The following is a 20,271-nucleotide window of genomic DNA, read 5'->3' as shown; positions in this document are numbered from 1 at the left end:
TATCTCGCCTCCTTTGCGAGGGGGTGTTTTGCTCAACCAATTTGTCATCAACCGCGGTTACGAGAGGAATAAGGGAGGGCGCTGATAGCATGGAATCTTGGTACTTTGGAAATAGGGACAAGATACGAACAAGAACGAGGCTGGTGCGCAATTCTCTGCGTACATGTACTGTTTCTCAACGACAGGGTGACTCCCGACTGATTTGTCTGCGGATCTCGTAGATTGTGTATGTATAAGAGGTCTTGCCCCCAACTTTGTAACCAAACATCCAAGACCGTTCATCAGCTCGATATCACACCCAAGCTATGATTGTAATGCTATTACCCTCGTATATTGTTACTCAAATGCGTCTGGCTTATAAGTCAAATGCGAAGAAGTATTGGCAACACCCCTCGATCTCTTTATCATAATCTAGTAATTTTACAGGTATGGATTACAGCTTATAGCCACACAGTTCTACAGCCTTTTAGAATATTCATAGAAAACGTCTGTTATTTAACCTGACTCTAGAACATACCATTTGGTTTGTTGTATTATCACGTCAAATTATACTCTAATATCAGTACAGCTGTCTGATGATAATGCACTCGCCGCCCATTCTTACCTAATTTCGGGAGTTATGCCCCCTTTTTCCTTTTTGTGACCTCTTCATTCCTTCATATTTTTATGAAACATAGACTAAAATGTAGGATTCAGAGGCAAATGGTGCTCTACAGGAGCAGTGAAGTGTGGAAAAAGCGATGCCAGTGCCATGAATTTGACAATGCGCACGAGACCGGTAAATGGCCAAGTCTGGACAGCTTAACAAACGGGGTATATCTACAACAGACCCAATTCCTATAGCAAAGGGCATCAAGGGCACTGCCGGGCAAAGAAGGTCTGGTACTCCCTTGTTATTTGGCGCTATATTCACCGCTGTTATTCGGCTGGCATAGCTGTAGTTGACCCGGATCTCCGCTCTGGAAATAGATACACCACTACGCAGGTTACACCGAATTTCCGCCTGGGCGCTGGGAAAATACTCCGTTAGCAATGCATGAGTAAGAAAAAGAAAATTAGAAAAAGATTAGACTAATTGATAATTTTAGCTATCATACACAAGTTCCTTATTGAAACATCCACATTTGCCCGGAATAATCGGGGTAGTATCGTTGGAATAACCAATCGCGAATGGACTTCGCGTAATAATGTTGGCGTCCCTCTTCAAAGGTTCTCCTATCTACAGTAACTACGGCGGCGATGTTGTCATTGATTGAGAGATACACAAAATGCCTCATGAGTTCAGATTTGACATCAATATTACAGAAGCTGTTGCAACTGTGTGCACCCCTTGCTATGTATGTCAATACAATCATGTGAAACTGATTATGCCGTACTAACCTATGCAACATCTTATCCAGTTTGGAAAATTGACAATGTGATCATATTTAGGCATCAAGACGCGCGGTGAGTGAGGCTAAGCTTTATCCTTGAGTTCATAGCCGCTTCTGGTCCCATCAAGCTGATTTTTTTCTTAAAAGTTGCAACAACTTGTGGAGATTCTCAAAAATGATTAGTTATTGTTCATTGCATGATTTTTAATCATTTTGTTAAAATTAGCTGCGTTGATGACTGCCCTGAGTAGGCGCTAGCTAACAACAGGTATTTTTTCTTTCATGATGGAATGTAAGATCTTATAATCTTCATCATATGTGAATAAGTTATAGGCACCTTCTTCACGCTTTAAGTACTATACAGTGAATTATACGACGTATAAATGCTAGTAGTATCCCGTTTCAAGCTATGAAGGGTTATATAGGTATACTCTAAGTTGTCATAACAGAGTTAATTTGTTATCGCAAGAGACAGCAGTGCACATAGAGCAAGCTGGCCCGAAGATGACAGTATCAGTTTAGAAGGCTTCAAAAGCGCAAACGTAGAATATTTAGCTGCAAGCTGATTCGCAATTGGCCAGCTGATGATAATTCCTATCCACTTGAGACATGTCATACTACCCGTTGCATGGGCAACAATTCAGAATCTCTATCCATTGACTGTCAGGCATCCAACGAAAAACGTAATATTTGGCAAGTGGACATGATGTAAGATGCAACAGCCTTCATGGAACAAGCTCGGCGCTGCCGAAAGCCCTTGCTTGTGAGATATCGTCGACTGGCGTAGCGGCCAAACTCGTTAGTGTAAGCGCGGAGACTCAACATATATAAACACTGACTTCTCACACTGCCAATTATCAACAATATTAAAAACCGACAGTATAAACCACTGAATTAAAAGGACCGACATTTCCAGCACCTCTATCATGCGTTTTCAACCTCAGATTACCGCTTTGGTCTTGGGGACAGTTGTAACATCCAGCCCAGTCTCCACGGACACAGGGTGCAACGTCAGCCAATATGTTAACGTACTTACTACTAGTGGTACTATTACTGGACACGTTCCATCAAACTCGAACTGTGTCGTCGAGTTCTTGGGCATTCCTTATGCGCAGCCACCGGTCGGGCAACTGCGATTCGAAGCTCCCATCAAGCTCAACGCTACTTTGAAACCTTTGATCGCTGCAAATTATGCCGCAGACTGTCCTCATGCAACCTCAAATCTTTCAGGCTACCCAGGTTTCACTGCACAGGGCCCAAAGTGCGTTGCTGACTTCCTAGTTGATGCTGGTACCCCTCAGAGTGAGGATTGCCTATATTTGAATGTCTGGACTAAAGCAACTAGCGTAGCAGATGCTACCAAGCCCGTGTTGGTATTCTTCTTTGGAGGAGGTGAGCACTGAACCGTCAAAGATCTACAAGGGTGTTCTGTAAGGGTGTAGTATTGACCTGAGACAGGATATAATTATGGAGGTACTGACACTGCTTTCTACAACGGCAAGTATTTTGCGGACGCGCAGGACGTCGTGGTTGTTACGGTCAACTATCGAATTGACGTCTTCGGCTTCCCTGGAGCCCCAAGCCAACCGGCCAACCTCGGTCTCCGCGATCAGCGCGTTGGTGTTGAATGGGTTCGCGATAACATTGCTGCGTTTGGTGGCAATCCTGATAAGATCACCATATTTGGACAGTCTGTTGGGGGTGAAGCAGTCGACTTTTGGGCCTATGCATACGAGCAAGATCCCATTGTCAGTGGCATCATCGCCCATTCTGGCAACGCTTTTAGTTTTCCGTTCAATAGTGCCGCTACTGTTGAGAAAAATTGGAATTCTATTGTAGCTGGTGTAAATTGTACTAATAGCGAGGATCAATTGGCTTGCGTGCGGCAAGCTAACTGGCAGGATATTCTGGCGGTTTCGGAAACAATTAGACCTCTTCCAAGCGACAACTTCTTGAGGTCTATCTCCCATTTCTCTCCCTTCCCCGATGAGGAGGTTGTCTTTTCTGACTACATCAATCGAACCATTGATGGTAACTTTGCCAAGGTACCCATCATGTTTGGAAATACGAACAATGAAGATGGCTTCTATCGCCTCGTTCCATATGCCCTAACAGGTCAGCTACCGACTTCTCAAGATGTGACCAGATTTCTTCTCGAGTCTTTCACTTGTCCGGTAACATTTCAAGCTGGGGCTCGTCGCAGTCACGGCGTTCCGGCATGGACCTTCCGATATATGGCCGACTGGGATAATACTCGCCTATACAGTATAAACGGCAGTACGAGCGGTGCCTACCACATGGTCGATTTGCACATGATCTTCGGGGCTTCAGAGGATATTACCGGACTGCCAACGACAGTTGATCAAAGAAACTTAACACGGATTATGCAAACAGCTTGGGCGTCCTTTGCTGGTGATCCTGTTGACGGTCTTACCGGCTTGGGGTGGCCACAATTTGAACAGAATAAGGATTCGTACATTTTACTTGGCGCAAACAACACCCCTTCTGTCCAGTTTGTGACTCCCTCAGACTGGGACACTCCATGTTCTACTGTAACCTTTGGCCTTTTCGGCACTTCTACAGCAATACCTTCTTCTTAAGCGCATGTTTTGGGGACAATAGATGTTGGGTTTCATGGGGTTGATCCGGCCGTTAGGTCTGCGTTTACTGGCTGAAAGCTCGCTCTAGGTTGTCTAAAGCAGTTTGCAAATGTATCTGGATACAATGCGATCGCTGGAGTGGTCAGTCAGGGTCACTGATAAAACAGAACGCTGCAATAGCTGTAAATCAACTAGTGAAATAACTGGCTGAAATATATTTTCTTGGGTGAAGTGATTTGCTCTTCGTACCTGATAACATTGTGAACATGTTTCTATCCCTCATTTCGGTTGGTATGTTCTCACTAATAAAGATAACTCTAGTTCAGAATTCAGAGAGCTATGCTAATCCTACAGATATGTATTTCGACTTTCCCAAATACCTAAATCACACCAGTTTCCACTTGCGGATTGGCTAGCGACTTTATTGTAGGAGTATGCATATACTTTTGGAGGTTCTTAAAGAGGTCGTTAAACTGAATGACAAAACCCCTACCACCTATTTTATAGCGTTTGTATGTGTTTGTGAAACGAAAAGCAAATGCGGTTTACCATTCCGCTGCAGAAGACTGGCGGAAGCTACTATCAGGCCTCTTCTAATGGTAAGGATACAGGCAAGATTAAAATTAGACTTCCAATTAGCTAAAGCGCACCCAAAGAGCAGAGCAATCTACGGGGTAGGGGCCTAATGTATAGAAGTACTAGTTCCAGTTTCTATAAGTTCAGTTTCTCTAATTTTTACAATTTTAATTGCTCTCTACGATCAGGCTACTTAGTTAAGAGTCGTGTGGCTACTGTATGAGCAGCTACGAAGATCTTGACGACTCTCACATCCGTTGTATCCACAAGACATGAGCACGCAATATCCCAGCTTCAAGCATCTTTAGAACTTAGTTTTGGCTAAAGCTGTAAAATACGAGTAGTGGCGCAAAACGTCGCCTCGATGGAGAGTGGAGCGCGATGTGCCGCCTTGGTTAACACTTACGGCGCTCTAAGAATTTTGCCTGTGGAGCAAGAAAAAAAGGAAAGAAAATCAATTGGGAAACGCTGCTGAATAAGGACGTAGTATCCGGTCCGACTCCGAAGAAGAAAAAAAAATCCGATATCCTAACTCGTCCAGATCCGAACAGTCCTTTAGATTATGCCTCCTTTGTCTACCCGATACGTTGTTGATAGACAAGATAAGGGATATGCAAGGCTTTTCAAGGTATAGAGATAGGCTTAGCACCATTCGCTCAATAAGAAGCGCGATATAGACCAAAGTAGGAAGGAGATTACCGCCCTAGTGAGACTGATAATAAGGTGTCGCTTGGAATAGGGTTTTCAATCTACTTTACAGAGTGGTCTTGTCTGGCAGACTATAGTAACAGTTACGACATATCCATGTATCTGCTACAGCTTACTTTTTGTTCTGGATTTTATCGACTCCGTCAAGTTTCTAGATACCACCCAGGATATATGCACGAAAGACGGCAAGGCGCATGAAAGCGCCGTCAACCTTTTTCTGGAAGGAAGCTGGCAAACTGGCAAGTGCTGGATACCTCTGATAGGGATTCTCTCCTAATGATGAAAGGCTGGATACGGCCTATTACCCCTGATGGAGTTAAGTGGAGTGACAATGAGTTTTTGATGTTTGGTTAATAAGCAAGTTAAGCAAGAATTTGTGGTTTCTTGTGTTATGGGATAACCAAAACAGCAGGTCTAGAACGAGAGACATTAGTCAGTTATGGCAATGATTGGCTGGGCCGATTGTTTCCAGAGTCACATTAAAGCTCAATTACTAATGCAGCCAGTGTCTGTGCGATACAATTCGTATGTCCAGGGTCGACGAGAAGCTGGAGAGACCCACCGGGCAGACGAACCCGACCCTAGCCGGTACGAGACCCCTTGCCACACGTTCCAGCAAAGGTTGGTGTGATTGACGCCATTGTTGTATAGATGTTATATATGTGTGCGTGTGTGCGCCGGCTCATTGTCTATAAACCAATAGTACAATCCATTTCTTTAATAGAAGAAGTCGGAGTTGAGATTAATTGGGCATCATTACCTACTACAGTGAAAACGCCTTGTTCTATACTCTAACGATACTTTTTCCATTCTTCACTCAAGAAAAAAAAGGTGATTAAAAAAAAAAAAAGATCAGTATAGCGACATGGCCGACAACAGTTCAACATTCACTCTCGACATCTTCAGAGGTACACCCGAAGGAGAGCTGGCTGTTGAACAGACGGCTCGTACTCTTGGCTATGGCGAACTATACATTGAAACAACCCACTCAGGACTGTGTGGCACCGACCTTCACTACCTGGCACGTGGACGCATTATCGGCCATGAAGGAGTAGGCATTGTTAGACAGTTAGGTCCCGGTGTATCAAGAGATATTAAAGTTGGAGATCGCGTTGGGTTCGGTTACACACACAAGGTCTGCGGCACTTGTGAGTCTTGTTTGAGCGGTGAGTCACACTCTGAATAATATCTGTCAATGCTTCCTTAGTTGGCCGAAGGACTAATTAGGCATGTGGTGGAAAGGGAGGGATCAGTACTGTTCGTCACGAGTTGACTTTAACAGAAACGCCGACAAAATGGGTACTATTTCCTCGGGTGTGATTTGGGCAGCCGACATGGTCTTTCCGATTCCGGACGGATATGACTCTGCTGATGCAGCACCACTTCTCTGCGCGGGTTCTACCGTCTTCACGGTTTTAACTGGGCCCGAGGTCAAATCAACTGATCGAATTGGCGTCATGGGTGTCGGTGGCCTGGGACATTTGGCCATCAAACTCGCTGCAGCCATGGGCCATGAGGTCGTAGCTTTGTCAACCTCTGAATCAAAACGACAGGAAGCACTTGAGTATGGCGCAACAGAGTTTCTTGTCTACAATTCAGAGAACCCGGCTCCAGCAGGCTTCAGGCCGTTGAATCATCTACTGCTGTGCGGAAATACTGGAAGCAAAAACTTTAACAAGTGAGTCATCCCATATAGAATGATGGCGCTGTACACGACGGTATTTGCTGACGCAAGATTCACAGTCTAATTGAACTCCTGGCTGTGAATGGCACAATATATCCATTGACTGTCTCTGCAGAGCATACCCCTATTGATCTTGGGGAACTGACAGGTTTAGGAGCTTCCATCAAAGGATCTCTCACGGCTTCGCGCCGCACTATCAGTGATTTGATTCGATTCGCTTCTCGGCATGGAATCAAGCCAACAGTCATGAAGTTCCCGATGACGGAGGATGGAATCAAGGAGGCTATTGATACTCTGAGAAGTGGGAAGATGAGGTACCGGGGAGTGCTGGTTCGGTAGATCAGAAAATTATCTGATCATGATTCAAGCCATATGAAAGAACCGACAGCGATTTCGACAGCGATTTCATTTTGAGCTGATAAACAATGCGGGCGAGCAACAAAATCATGGCTATTCTAGAAGCTCTGCCCACTCATAACTTTATATAATATCCCAAAGGTGATATTGCCATCACCATACTCAATGTCCATTGTCTACAAAAACAATGATTAGAAGCCTGTATCAAGACCAGCGTACACGAACTTCTCAAATGAACGAATACATAAATTTAGCTTCCAAGGTCATAAGCGCATAGCTAGATCCTAAAAGAAAGACATGGGTGCCTAGATTACGTCTGATCCTAACTGCCCTTGCCAGAAGATAGAGAGGACTCGCTCGTCTTTCTCGTAGCTATATATTGTATATGTACCTATTCATAGCAAGCGTTTCCACTACAGGTTATTTAGCCTAAACTAGTAGTGGTCTCTAGGTTAAGGCACGGTAAACAGTCGTTTACGATTGTTACCGAAGCCACGCCCTTTGAGACGCAACCATGTAATTAGTGACCGATATTCGGCTTGGTTTTCTCTCTTAGGAATCTGCAATTCCGTGACTCTCTCGCGTTCGTTACTCTCGCACTAATCGTCATATAGAATTTATTGCTCTACCATTTCCATGTCTACCACCATTCTTCTTGAGTTAAATACCAATCGGTCACCCCAGAATCATCGAGACACCGCCAGTCATTCGGCTCAGGCTCAGGTAACTAGTGATGGCTCATTTCTACCGAATGAGCATGAAGCGACAACCACAGCGACTCCTCAACCAGAACATCTACATACTGTTCGAGCTAGAATAGTAAATTCGGTCGATAGATCTAGCGATGAGATACATGACCAGTCATCTCGACTGCCATTTCGGCGCCTCATCGCTGCGTATCTCTGTCTTTCAATCATCTACTTCACCTCTTCGCTCGACATCAACTCCGTTGCTCTGGCTCTCCCAATTATCGCCCGTGACCTTGGCGCTGGCAGCAGCATTACCTGGACTGGAACGGCCTATTTGATGGGTCAGGCCGCTTTCCAGCCACTTTACGGTCGTCTATCTGATATTTTCGGCCGGAAACCAGTCTTGATGCTCTCTGTTGGGTTTCTTGTCTTTGGTGACATCCTATGTGCCAATTCCCACTCCCCTGTCTGGCTCTATGCGTGTCGTGCTATAAGTGGCATTGGCGGTGGTGGCATCAGTTCTATCATAGCAATCATTGTCAGCGATCTCGTGAGTCTTAAAGACAGGGGCAAATACCAGGGAATGCTCAATGCTTCCATCGGCGCTGGATCAGCTATAGGGCCATTCCTCGCAGCAGCTCTGATACAGAAGACAAAAATCGCTGGAATTTCGAGTTGGAGATGGATCTTCTATATTCCCCCGGTCCTAGCATGCATTTCTGCTGTAGCTTCGATGGCTTTTCTACCACTGACGTCTGTTAGTGGAAGTTGGAGGGCCAAAGCAAGACAAATCGACTGGATGGGCCTCGCAACATCTCTGGTAGCGACTATTTGCATCTTGGTGCGAAGAGCTGTTTTATTACAATGGTCTTAAGACATTCCTGCTGATCAATACGATTTGGTATTCTTAGATTCCTCTCAATCTGGGCGGAACGTCCTGGCCATGGCGCAGCCCTGAAGTAATCACCCTAATGATCATGGGCGGCGTTGCAGTGGCTGCTTTTACTGTCATCGAAAAAAGGTACGCGCGAATCCCTCTAATCCCTCTTCGGCTTTTCACAAACAGGGCCACTGCCATTCTCCTTATCCAGAGCGCTCTGTACAACGTTGTATGGCAAGTGGAGATGTATTTTATGCCTGCATATTTTCAAGAAGTTCGAGGGTTCAGTCCCCTGCAGACATCTGCGCTGATGCTGCCTATTCTTCTATTTTCGAGCATTTCTGGCATCCTGTCTGGCCCAGCCATGACCATTTTTGGCAGGCAAGTTTAATTATCCATGATTAAGTCCTTGAAATTGAGAGTATTGAAAAACTGACAAGTAGTAGTTACGACTATATCTACCATCCGGGTATAGTCTTGTGGCTGCTAGGTGTCTGCTTGAAGATGATGTTTGGCCAAACCACAAGTGTTGGGGTTTACTTGGCCGCCTTACTAGTTGAGGGCTGGGGTATTGGGTGTGTTTTTCAGCCAGGTATAGTCCATTCAATCATAATTCTTCTTCTATGGGATGAACTTAGCACGACGGCTCACTTCATTTAGGTCTCGTTGCCCTGCATGCACATTGTCCATCCAAAGACCGTGCGGCTGCGACCTCGACACGGAATCTCTTCCGAATGCTCGGCTCAGTCATTGGTATGACAATCGCAACTGCTTTGCAGACTGCCGTCACTCAATCAGCTCTACCTGCCAATATCCCAGCTTCAGTGATCTCGCAAGTGATGAAGGGAACGTGGCGATCTGGGACTGCATCATGGGACCAAGACATATCCAATGCCAAGTTCAAGGGGTTCCAAGCGGTTTTTGGCCTGGAAATTCCATTCATGGCACTCTGCTTACTTGGCTGCTTTGGAATACCCAGCGCACCATTAGGAGGGGATAACGAGGCTTCAGAAAGGAGCACTAGATGATGCACTGAGATTCGTTTCGATACGCGGTAACGGAAACGCCGGGGCAAGGGCTATCCTCTTTTGGGCCGGATTTTCCTGCTTTATATGCATCATTTTCCGAATCAAACGATGTTCCGTCAATGGTATGATCATTCAAAACAAGACTGTATCTCTATAGTTCGACTCAATACTGGGCTGCGTGGAGCTTCTGTCTCTGAGACTCAACGCCATATCCATATCATTACCCAAGTTAATCCCGAGGTGGAGAGTGCCCTAACTCTCACCAATAGGTTCACACGTAATCTTCGATTTCAATTTCATAACCATAGGCAATCAAGGTGTTAGATTCTCTTCGTAATTTGTATTCCGGTGGGGGATCTACATGTTCGGCCTATGTCAATTAGGATATGGATAATGGATGGCCAATTTGTCACGCAAGCAGATATCCATACTCTGAGTAGGTTGCGTCTACAAACCACTTTATTATTACTCTATATGAAATCAACTCGAAAAATTTTAACCACCCCGTACACCGCTGCTTCATTATTATCATTTCAACCTTATTTTCTCATACCACTTCATACCTCATGATTCAGCAAAACGACTATGGGCACGCAGCCTGGGCCCAAATTTCCAGAGCCCAAAGAGTAAAATGCAGCATATTATATCCAAAAATGCAAGCAAAGACACTCCCCAGTGTATTCCAAGGCTAAGAAACATCGGTCGCGAGAACATGATGGCAGCCGCTGCGAGCGTCGACCGGGCAAAGTCATTCGCTGCAAACAAGGATGCCGAGTATTTCGGGTAAGTGAAGGCTAGGTACTGCAAGATGCAGACAATAATGGTGAATGTGCCGACAATAGACATCGATAGGCCTATAATAGAGGCAATCCAGTGAACACTTGGACGAGCCGTCCATGCTATTATTGCGCATTAGCATCGTACCACTCAACCCTGGGTATTTATTAAGGCGACATACCAAAAAGAAAGAGTCCGGCCGGGAGCCAAAAGCATGCGAACAGTGCAGGTACTAGACGGTTTTCTGGAATTCCAAACGCCTTGAACCCTTCGGTCTTGAAGGGCTTCACGACTTGGAAGTGCCAAGATACGACACACAGAGTAGATGCCACAAATAACCCCGGGAATACACCCAAGAATGGGAGGCCAGAAACAGAAAAGCTAAAGTGATATGTTTCCGAAAAGACAATGGGAAAGGCCTCGAAGAAGGAGTAAAAAATGGCATAGACAAGGCTGGTGTAAACTGTTGAGAAAAGCACGGCAGGATCCAGAGCGTTGATTTCGACAGGCTTAATGATGGCGTTGTATAGGATATGTTTCATCGTCATGTGTTGTTTAGCTTGATCAATCTCGACTTGTGAGCGGTATCGCTGGTTTCCGGTGATTCTTCGTAATCTCTTTGCTCTGTAATACAAGATCGTGGTGGATGAAGTCTCGGGCAAGAAGAAGAAGAAACTCAAGAGAATCGGAGCACTGAGCCATAGCATCTCCCAGGATACCCAATGCCATCCCTCGACGGGGGCACTAAAGTTTGAGATGACCGGAGCGAGGGCAGGTCCAAGGACGGCTAAGTGAATACTATTAGTATATCCATTTTTGTAACACTCGAGAGAGAAAACATACTGGCAGCGCCCCAAATGATCAACAGATATGGCACATGTATAAGCGGGTACTAAACTTGTATGAGCCGAGATTCAAAATTCACACCCACTGGGAGTAACATACGACATCACTCAATGAAGCACCGCCAGTTGCAAGGCATGGGGCACCTGTTGGTCTGATTAGCATCGACGACGTGTTCATAGAGGCATAATATAATTACCGAAAACACCAGTTAAGAACCGAAGGACCACGAAACCGGGAAAGTTATCCACAACGGATGCCGGGACCCATAAAATGGTGAAAATGAAGAGTGTTATGATGTATGGCGGGTTTCTTCCTATAGCGGCGATCCTTGAGATCGGTTAGCCTCACTGCATGTTGAGCCTAAATGGTGAATCGCATCTGAGTCGGGAGCTTACTCGCTAAGAGGAGAAAAGATCATGGCACCAAGACCATCTGTATCGTAGAGTCAGCGATTGGGTATCATCCGATCCGGGAAGCTGCCTCCACTTACATCCAAAGACATATAAAGAGAGGGCCAAGGAGGACACCTCGATGCTAATGCCGTACCTTTGGACGACCTCGGGAACTGCGCCGACATAGATGGAAGAGCCGAAATACACAGCAAAGGAGTAGATACTTTGAACAATTAGTCTCTGTCCCCATATTGTAAGTAATGCACTGGTGCAAATTTACCAAATCTGAAAAGCTATAAAGCTTTTTTGAAACGCACTCCAGTTTTGTGGATTTTCAGGATCGTCTAAGGCATTGTTAGCCATTTGGGCGGCACCCCTTTGGTGTATTCAACCACATGTCTGAAATAGAGCATAATCTGGGTGGCTAAGAAGAAGGTGTAATACCAGTGGTGTACCAGTCGACTACTATTGTTCCGTCGCTTGTTTGCGTTGGCTTGATAGCGCGACTCTCTGTTCTATGCGCCTCATGCTGACTTTGCATAGTAACAACCCTTTCAATGGGGTTTTCTGTGTGGTTATTCTCCAAATCTTCATCTGATGCAGAAATCTCTCTTGTAGAATCTTGGTCATCCTGTCCGCCGGAGCCAAGGGTGGCAGCATCCTCTAGGCCGGTATTGGAAGTGGTGGAATGCTCTGCTTCGGCCTCCTTTGGGAAAGGATCGGAGCTGTAGTAGGGGTGTGTGAACCCATCTTGTTCTTCAGGATATCGGAAATATGCATTCTTAGTAACGAATCGGACTATCTGCCCGAAAGGCGAGTCACGTACAATGCCGTACATTGTGGAAAAGAGTCTGGGTTGCTGGGTCTGAGGCACAGTCCCTTCATAACAAGTGTGAATGGTATTACTTTATATGTATATGCCCTCACACCGAGCTGACGGATACGCCGGCTTATAAATTCCCATCCGTCGCGCAGTTCTTCAATTTTCTTCAAGCTAAAATTTGTAAGCCTGTGATGCCTGTCTCGACGATATTAATTAATTACTAAACAAGAATATGGCCGGCATGAGATTTGATGTCATCACTACTGCGACTTTAGCGCGCTCCCAAAAATTTCCCGATTAGGACCATGCTGTGCTCTAAAGGTGACATGTTTTCGCCCTGCCTATGTCTAGTTCCACTTGTCAGCTTCGGCCCCTTTGCCATGATTACCTTAGCCGCAAGTATAAATTATGGATCAAGATGCCAAGAGCTTAAGCTCATGAGGTAATCAATCCGCCTCGGCGACTTTTTTTTTCTTTCTAGAAAGATATGCGGTTAGCTGTGGCGTATTCAGGGCGATGATGATTCCACAGCTCGCAGCTTTGGCCTCAGTCGTATCGCGATTGGTTAAACATGCAAGATGGCTGAGGATGCCCTTCTTTGAATTCACACAAGACGTGACAGGCTGTAGGTAAATGACCGGGGCTTTAAAAGAGACATTTATTGTAAATTTTAACCAAGTAAGCGATCTCTAATCTGCAGGAATGTTGTATGAATTAGATAGAAGTAGTAGCAGACACATACAGATCCAGCGACTACAGGTAGATCTAGTATCTATAGGTAGACCTAGTAGATGTATTTAAATCTCGTAGATATATATATAAACAGGTCCATCTACATGACACAAGCAGAGAATTAAAGATATTGGCCCAGTACGATATTTTTTTTTTATTAAAACTACGAAGTAGCCACCTCCATTAAGCTAGAATAACTAGTCAGGAACCCAAATCCGTCCAATGTATTGCCTCCGTATCATCGTAAATGAATCATCTTCTTCCTTTGCTTCTAGACGATACGCTTGTCCACTGTTGTCTTGCGGCCAGTAAGCATGTGTATCTTCTAATTATAGCATTTAAATTCGGGTTCTCTTACACCTATCTAGCTGCCATGTCCGAGGCAGTCTGCACAAGGGGCGCTGATGAAAACTCCGTGAACAATATGGCGAGGCGCGGGAGACTTGCAGAAGCCGCTTTTCCTAGAGGGTGTCGTTCGGTTACCGCATCTATGAGGATGTTGCTGGTACAAATGGCCGCACATACCATAGAATTGATACCATCCACACGGGCAATTGTGGGGATTTCGAGAGTCATATACGAGGTGATCCTGTGTCGTAACCGGTATCAGCTGTGGATGGATAGTTGTAGGTTGGTTCTGCATGTTGAAGCACTATAAGATAAAACGAGGCTTGAGCACAGGATATTAGAAGAGGTGGAAAGCTTCAGTGGCAATTTGGAAATGGGTAGCGGTCCAAATCGTTTTCTTGATGGTGATAGACGGTATCTGGCGAGTTTGTAAATTAATTAAATACGGAGGGGAATGCCTTTGCTTTTAGCTATATCAAACCTTGTATTTATTTTCATACCCGATGCTGTACGATGCTACTCCTTATTTGATACACAAGGTCAATGTACGCAGCCGTCTCGTTATTGGCCATTCGCCTTCGCTCGGATGGTAGCATCGCTTTTCTGCTTGGTCGACCGCCCCGTGCAGTGCAGCAGTATAACTTCCTGTAATTTCCTGCCTCCAGCCGTACGACGTAGTTCTCCGACCAACAGCCAACCATTGAAGTATTGAGAAGCACGAGTCTGCAAGTACCAGAACATTAAGGAACGTGTGTTCCCTCTCTGGGGCATAGTTGTGCAACGCCGAGGAAAGGCTTCAGTGCAGGAAGCACCCTCTACATTGCATATACGAATACCTGATGTAGCATGTACTACCTTAGTATGTAGGGATGTATGTATGTACATGTATGTTGGACCAAGTTTTGAGAGCACGTTTGTGGCAGTTGCCATGGCGCCGATGCAGCGCTACAAACACAACGCGATACAGGCATGTATATGTACTTTAGTGGTACACCATCAATGGTTGTCGTTGTCTGCTTCACCGTCCCGAGGCCCCACATAATCGTGTTTGGATCTTGTTGGCCGGCAAACGGCATCTTGCACATGATGCTGATCCTTTCACTACTCCATGTCCTTTGTCTTTGCGAGCATGCTCCCTACTGCCTCCGTCCTCACTGCAATCATTTATTTCTGCGTCGTTTCTCTTCCGGCTTTTCCATCCTCTAGCCTCACTTCTCTTTCCAGGCGTTCCAAGGAGAAAGAAAATATGATAGAGGACGAATGGAGATATTTCGCTCCCGGCGGAGCCATCACGCCTGGGGGACCCAGCACATGGTATATACTCGACTGGGATCAGCGACACATCATTGCGGTTACAATGGATGAGGAACAAGAGAGCGAAGATATTGCAGTCCAACACCTCAGGAAGCACATCGACACCCTGGGACCCGACGTATACGCCGTCCGCCTATCTCAAGACGGCGAATTGGTGTCAATCTCTACAAACCCCAGAGACGACCAAGGGGGATGCGTGTACTACCCTCCGCTACAGGCCTTTCAGCCACCCAGCCACGTCAAGACTGTGCTCCGTTCACACCTAGTCGAGCTGGATCGATTCGGCCCAAATGTTGATCTTGTTTCGTATACACCGTGCACCAGCGAACTGGAAACAAGAAAAGCAGTTTTCAAATACTATTTTCTTTTTCAATTCATCCACAAGATATGGAACGAGTTGAACTTGTGGATGCGTCTTCCCCCTCATCCGAACCTTGTCCCATTCGACCGACTTGTGCTAGATGAGCTATGTCACAACGTGGTCGGCTTCACAAGTCTTTACATACCAGGTGGCACGATAGACAAGAATAACTCACGCACTTTTAAGCTCAAGTGGCTCCAGCAGCTGATTTGCGTCATTGACGATTTGAATCTCAAATATGGTATCGCCCATCAGGACGTCGCCGCGCGTAACCTGCTTGTTGACCCCAAGACGGACGCCCTTATGTTGTTCGACTTCAACTACAGCGGACGCATCGGTGACATCGGATATGGAGAGGACCGGGACGATGTCAAAGGAGTCATATTTACCATGTACGAAATCATCACCCGCGACATGCATTTCCGAGACGTTGCTCACCATGAGCAAAATCCTGCGGATGTACAAGGACTTGAAGAGTGGGCAAAGCACCCAGATGTCACACTTGACCACCCTGTTTCGACATACCGCTCGGTATTGAACGACTGGGTAAACAAGAGACGGAATGGAAAGCAGATTGCTCTTTATACCGAAGCACCAGAGTACATTGAGTGGCCAGAATTTCCAACGCCGCCTCCCAAGGATACCGTATATTCAGATGGCAAGGGAAATACATCGAGTGTGACGGGGGTTGTCTTGGAAGACCTACGGCGTTTTGAGCGCGGAAAGGGCGCCGCCATCCTAGAATGGGAACGTCCTGCACAAATCAAACTTGGAAAAGATGATCTGGTGCTTGCCAGTGGACTGTTTGCGAGTACTACGGGGCATGCAAGCTCTGTCGAATTAAGCTACTAGCTAGGCTGGCTACATATACAGAGGAGCATATCTTACTAACCTGTTCTATTTCTCACCACACTATGCGCTTCTTTTACTATTGTCTTTGAAAACGTGGAGTATTTCCACTCAATCTCAATCAATTGAATACAAACCCTGTTCTCTCTCTAAGACCCAAGTGCTGGAGAAGGCTACTCCTCTTTCCCGCAGTCCCTCGGCGGCTGCTTGGACAGCCCCTAGGGAGTCCCAGATCTAATATTCCCAAATAAATGGACACCTACTTGGGATAATCTCCAGGCGAAACATGGAGAAATGTACCGATTGGAGGTAGGTCGATATAAAAGATCATAAAGCCATCTGAATCTTCACGAATCCCACTCCCAAATCGTCTTCCAATCTTTCGTGTGAGCCTCTCGATAATTCATCTGACATGAGTCTCCATCCGAAATTTTGTCCGAGTCTCTATAAGAGGCTTCATAGCAGGCGATATATCAATAATTCGTGTTGGGAGGAGCCAACTATCGAAAACGTATGATAATCAGCTTTGTTTCTTGCCCAGTTATTAAAGAATACCGCTCTATATTTACTATGTGCTCCCAACATTTTGCACATTTAGCCGGTAACAGCGCCATATCGTAAGAATGAATTATCAGGATCGATTTAGTCTAGCCCATATTGGGTCATTGATTAGATTAAGGTGGTGGTACCCTGTAGACGCAAAAAAAAAAAAAAAAGGAGTAACCGATAACTCGCGATACAACGATGAGTCTATTTTTGACACAAGAGCGTCTGGAATTTGTAATGCAAGTTAATTACTCGCCCACGTAGTCATCTCATCAATTACCTAGACGAGCCACAGCATCCCAATTATTTCTTATTCTCCATCTTCGGAATCATGAAGGTGAAATATCTGGTGGGTCATACATGGGTCACTCGGCCACTTACTTCCACCAAGAGAGAAAGAGAGTTCTAAAGCGCCACTGACAATTTTTTAATAATCTCTCTTTACTCTGGGTCCAGATCTCGCTGAAGCGCCTGTATCATCTACCTATCCACTCATTTTTCTTATCTTTCCACCCGACTAGCCCTTGAGGGAGAAAGTTTATCACGGACCAATATTAGCTTAGAGTCTCTCGACAAAATACCAATCTACACTCGAGAACATAATCTCAACACATTACCGCCGAAGACCATCAGCCAAGTTTAATCAAGTGGGTGAGTATTTATCTAGCTCTCCCAATTTAATTTACTACGGCCTGTCAAAAATGTATATCAAAATTATAAACGCACTTGTGGGGGAGATTGTGAATTAAAACTTCATGTTTGCCTGTTTGTAACAAAAATCGCTTCTCTATATAGTTGTGTGCCCCCGACATTTTACATGTTTTGCCAGTTATAACGCCATCTTGTAAGAACGAATTTCCAGGATCAAGTTATAGCTTGGCAAAAAGGCCCTTTGTTGCTCCTTTGCCCAGCTGAACCAACGTGCTCTTAACCCGCATGTACGCCATGATACCCTCAAACCCATTCTCCACACCAACGCCACTCATTTTCCATCCGCCCACAGGCATCTCGGCCGGAGATTCTCCCCAAGTGTTGATCCAAGTAATACCAGCTTGTAATTCTCGAATCACGTTCTGCGCCAGACTTAGATCTGTGGCGACAACGCCAGCTGCAAGACCCATCTTGGTGTCGTTTGCGCGGCGAATCAGTTCTGGGAGCCACTCCTCCTGGGATTTGCCTTGTGTCTTGTACGGTAGGATGGCCATGACGGGGCCGAAGATTTCTTCGCGTACGATGCGCATGTCGTCGGTACAGTTGGTGAAAATAACTGGTGGGACCCAGTATCCGTTGGGTGTTGGCTTGTTCTTCTGCGCATCGACGGCACCATCGTATAGAACCTTTGCCTTGTCGGTCTCTTTGCCGTGCTGAATGTACATGTTGACTTTGTCACGCTGAGCAGCGCTGACGACAGGGCCAAAATTCGTCGTTTCGTCTTGGGGTAAACCCATGCGGATGCCCTCACGGCAACGTTTGATGAGAGCTTCTTCCACGCGTGACAGCAGCGTGTCGGGGACAAAAACACGGGTGCCGTTTGTGCAGACTTGGCCGGTGGAAAAGAAGTTGGCTGCCATGGCAATGTCGGCTGCCTCGTCAATATCAGCGTCGGGGAGGACGACCAGCGGACTCTTGCCGCCGAGCTCCATGGTGATACCCTTCATTCCTTTCGCCGCCTCGCTGGCTACTTTGCTGCCTGTGCTGACCTGGCCGGTGAAGCTGACCTTGGCAATGCCCTCATGGGCGACGAGAGGGGCTCCCACGCTAGGGCCATCGCCATAAACGACATTGAACACTCCAGACGGCATGCCAGCTTCGATGTAAATCTCGGCTAATGTGTTTCCGTGGAGGGGAGTCACTTCACTTGGCTTGTAGACCATGCAGTTGCCGGCAGCAAGGCAAGCAGCAGACTTCCATAGAGCAATCTGAATCGGATAGTTCCAAGCGCCAATGCCAGCGCAAACCCCCAAGGGCTCGTGGCTGGTGAGGACGTATGCGTCTGGCCTTAGGCTAGTGTGCTGTCCAGGCTGACTATTGGCAATGAAGTGTGCGTAGTACTCGAGGACATCGGCTCCAGTAACCACATCGACTGTCGAAGTCTCGGACCAAGCTTTGCCGGTATCCAGCATCTCAGTGCGGGCGAGCGCATCGTTTCGCTCCCTCAGGAGAGCGGCAGCGCGAAGGAGGATGGCAGCGCGCTTGGGGGCGGGCGTCTGCGACCATACCGGGAACGCTTTCTGAGCAGAGGAGACGGCATCGTTGAGCTGTGAAGGTGTCGTGGTATAGATTGTTGCCAATGGTTTGGCGGTGCTGGGATCGAGAGACTGGAAGGTGTGCGATCCTGAGGACTGCGGCTGTGGCCGTCCAGAATGGAAGGTGTGGATTTCTTTTGAAAAGGTCATGTTGAGCTTGATGGTCTGTCACAGGCTTTGTATGGTGGATGCCTTGAAGCTTCAACTTGAGTGTCGTTGTCGAGGTTGAAGTTGGGAGCTGGAGAGTGACGTCGATCTTGTCTCCAATAGTACCAGCACAGGGACGGGGAATTCCGTTGTTACAGTAGCAGGTCACTTCATTATTTCTCAAGTACCAACCGCTCCACCGCCATGACTCCGATTGTTATGTACTTAGCCCAGGATATGACAAGCACCAATGGATTGATTTGACAGAACAAGCACTGTGCAGTACCTACTCGTACAAGTATGCATTCGCTGCTGTCTCATCTGCCAGGGACGCCGTTTGCATTATGTACAGGCCATTGTGGGGTGACATACCGGGGCTTCAGCGCCTTTGTCTGGGGCGAAGCAGCTGCTAAGACACGCTACTGTAGGCCGTGAGAGCGTTTACCTGCATCCGGCAACTAGTCAGAAGACGGGGAAGAAATCGCAGCAGTACTGTGCTGTATACGAGAGAGAGAGAGAATGAAAGAGACAGGAGAATCCACCATACGTCACTGATGGATCCTGTTCTGTAGGCCTGAGAAAATGAGAGATTATATCCCGGTCCGGCAGTGGGGCCTCCGCCGAGTTGATTGCGCCGGCTCGGCTTGGCGCAGAAATGATGGCGAGTGGATGCTTGTTCGGTCAGAATAGGCCGAGTTTGGGGGTGTCGTTGTCTATTCTGTAGGATATGCTATTTGACTATGCAGGATGTGACGGTGGAGGATTTCATGGTGTGCGAGGAATAACGAGTATATAACGGAATGTCAGCATCAGTATAGGTACCTATAGAGAGACGTGGTGGTTGGATAGCGGTAAAAGGACCATCAATTTAGCAGTTGAGGTGTTGCTGAATATTATCAGCTCAGCTGAAGACAACAACAGACCGCCTGAAGCCAAACTATGACTAACAGGCCACGTTCAGCTGCACTTGTAAAAAAAGAAAAAAAAAAAAAAAA

The 20,271-nt window shown here is 46.4% G+C and overlaps 6 protein-coding genes across 6 annotated transcripts; 4 read left to right on the top strand and 2 right to left on the bottom strand.

Moving 5' to 3' along the window:
* Positions 1–2,299: 2,299 nt before the first annotated feature.
* TRIVIDRAFT_62647 (uncharacterized protein) lies at positions 2,300–3,973 on the top strand (the record flags this gene model as incomplete). Its single annotated transcript, XM_014105590.1, has 2 exons — positions 2,300–2,765; positions 2,832–3,973. The coding sequence occupies 2 exons, from the start codon at positions 2,300–2,302 to the stop codon at positions 3,971–3,973; spliced, it is 1,608 nt and encodes a 535-aa protein (XP_013961065.1).
* A 2,149-nt stretch (positions 3,974–6,122) lies between these two features.
* TRIVIDRAFT_34032 (uncharacterized protein) lies at positions 6,123–7,280 on the top strand (the record flags this gene model as incomplete). Its single annotated transcript, XM_014105589.1, has 3 exons — positions 6,123–6,427; positions 6,504–6,935; positions 7,001–7,280. 3 exons carry the CDS (start codon positions 6,123–6,125, stop codon positions 7,278–7,280), a joined length of 1,017 nt encoding a protein of 338 aa, XP_013961064.1.
* Positions 7,281–8,031: 751 nt separating this feature from the next.
* Positions 8,032–9,895, top strand: TRIVIDRAFT_187840 (uncharacterized protein; the record flags this gene model as incomplete). The annotated part of the gene is made up of 5 exons (XM_014105588.1): positions 8,032–8,102; positions 8,135–8,828; positions 8,899–9,248; positions 9,314–9,459; positions 9,528–9,895. 5 exons carry the CDS (start codon positions 8,032–8,034, stop codon positions 9,893–9,895), a joined length of 1,629 nt encoding a protein of 542 aa, XP_013961063.1.
* Positions 9,896–10,459: 564 nt separating this feature from the next.
* On the bottom strand, positions 10,460–12,748 carry TRIVIDRAFT_34853 (uncharacterized protein; the record flags this gene model as incomplete). The annotated part of the gene is made up of 9 exons (XM_014105587.1): positions 10,460–10,794; positions 10,854–11,459; positions 11,516–11,564; positions 11,618–11,661; positions 11,715–11,845; positions 11,914–11,950; positions 12,009–12,133; positions 12,191–12,254; positions 12,355–12,748. The coding sequence occupies 9 exons, from the start codon at positions 12,746–12,748 to the stop codon at positions 10,460–10,462; spliced, it is 1,785 nt and encodes a 594-aa protein (XP_013961062.1).
* A 2,311-nt stretch (positions 12,749–15,059) lies between these two features.
* TRIVIDRAFT_34188 (uncharacterized protein) lies at positions 15,060–16,340 on the top strand (the record flags this gene model as incomplete). The annotated part of the gene is made up of 2 exons (XM_014105586.1): positions 15,060–15,323; positions 15,372–16,340. The coding sequence occupies 2 exons, from the start codon at positions 15,060–15,062 to the stop codon at positions 16,338–16,340; spliced, it is 1,233 nt and encodes a 410-aa protein (XP_013961061.1).
* A 1,310-nt stretch (positions 16,341–17,650) lies between these two features.
* Positions 17,651–19,279, bottom strand: TRIVIDRAFT_165903 (uncharacterized protein; the record flags this gene model as incomplete). The annotated part of the gene is made up of 1 exon (XM_014105585.1): positions 17,651–19,279. The coding sequence occupies one exon, from the start codon at positions 19,277–19,279 to the stop codon at positions 17,753–17,755; it is 1,527 nt and encodes a 508-aa protein (XP_013961060.1).
* Between the last annotated feature and the right edge of the window lie 992 nt (positions 19,280–20,271).

The sequence above is a fragment of the Trichoderma virens genome, assembly GCF_000170995.1.
Source record: "Trichoderma virens Gv29-8 chromosome Unknown TRIVIscaffold_1, whole genome shotgun sequence".
Classification (NCBI taxonomy): Eukaryota; Fungi; Ascomycota; class Sordariomycetes; order Hypocreales; family Hypocreaceae; genus Trichoderma; species Trichoderma virens.
Note: the sequence above shows the minus strand (reverse complement) of the source record. Positions and strands in the feature narration are given on the sequence as shown.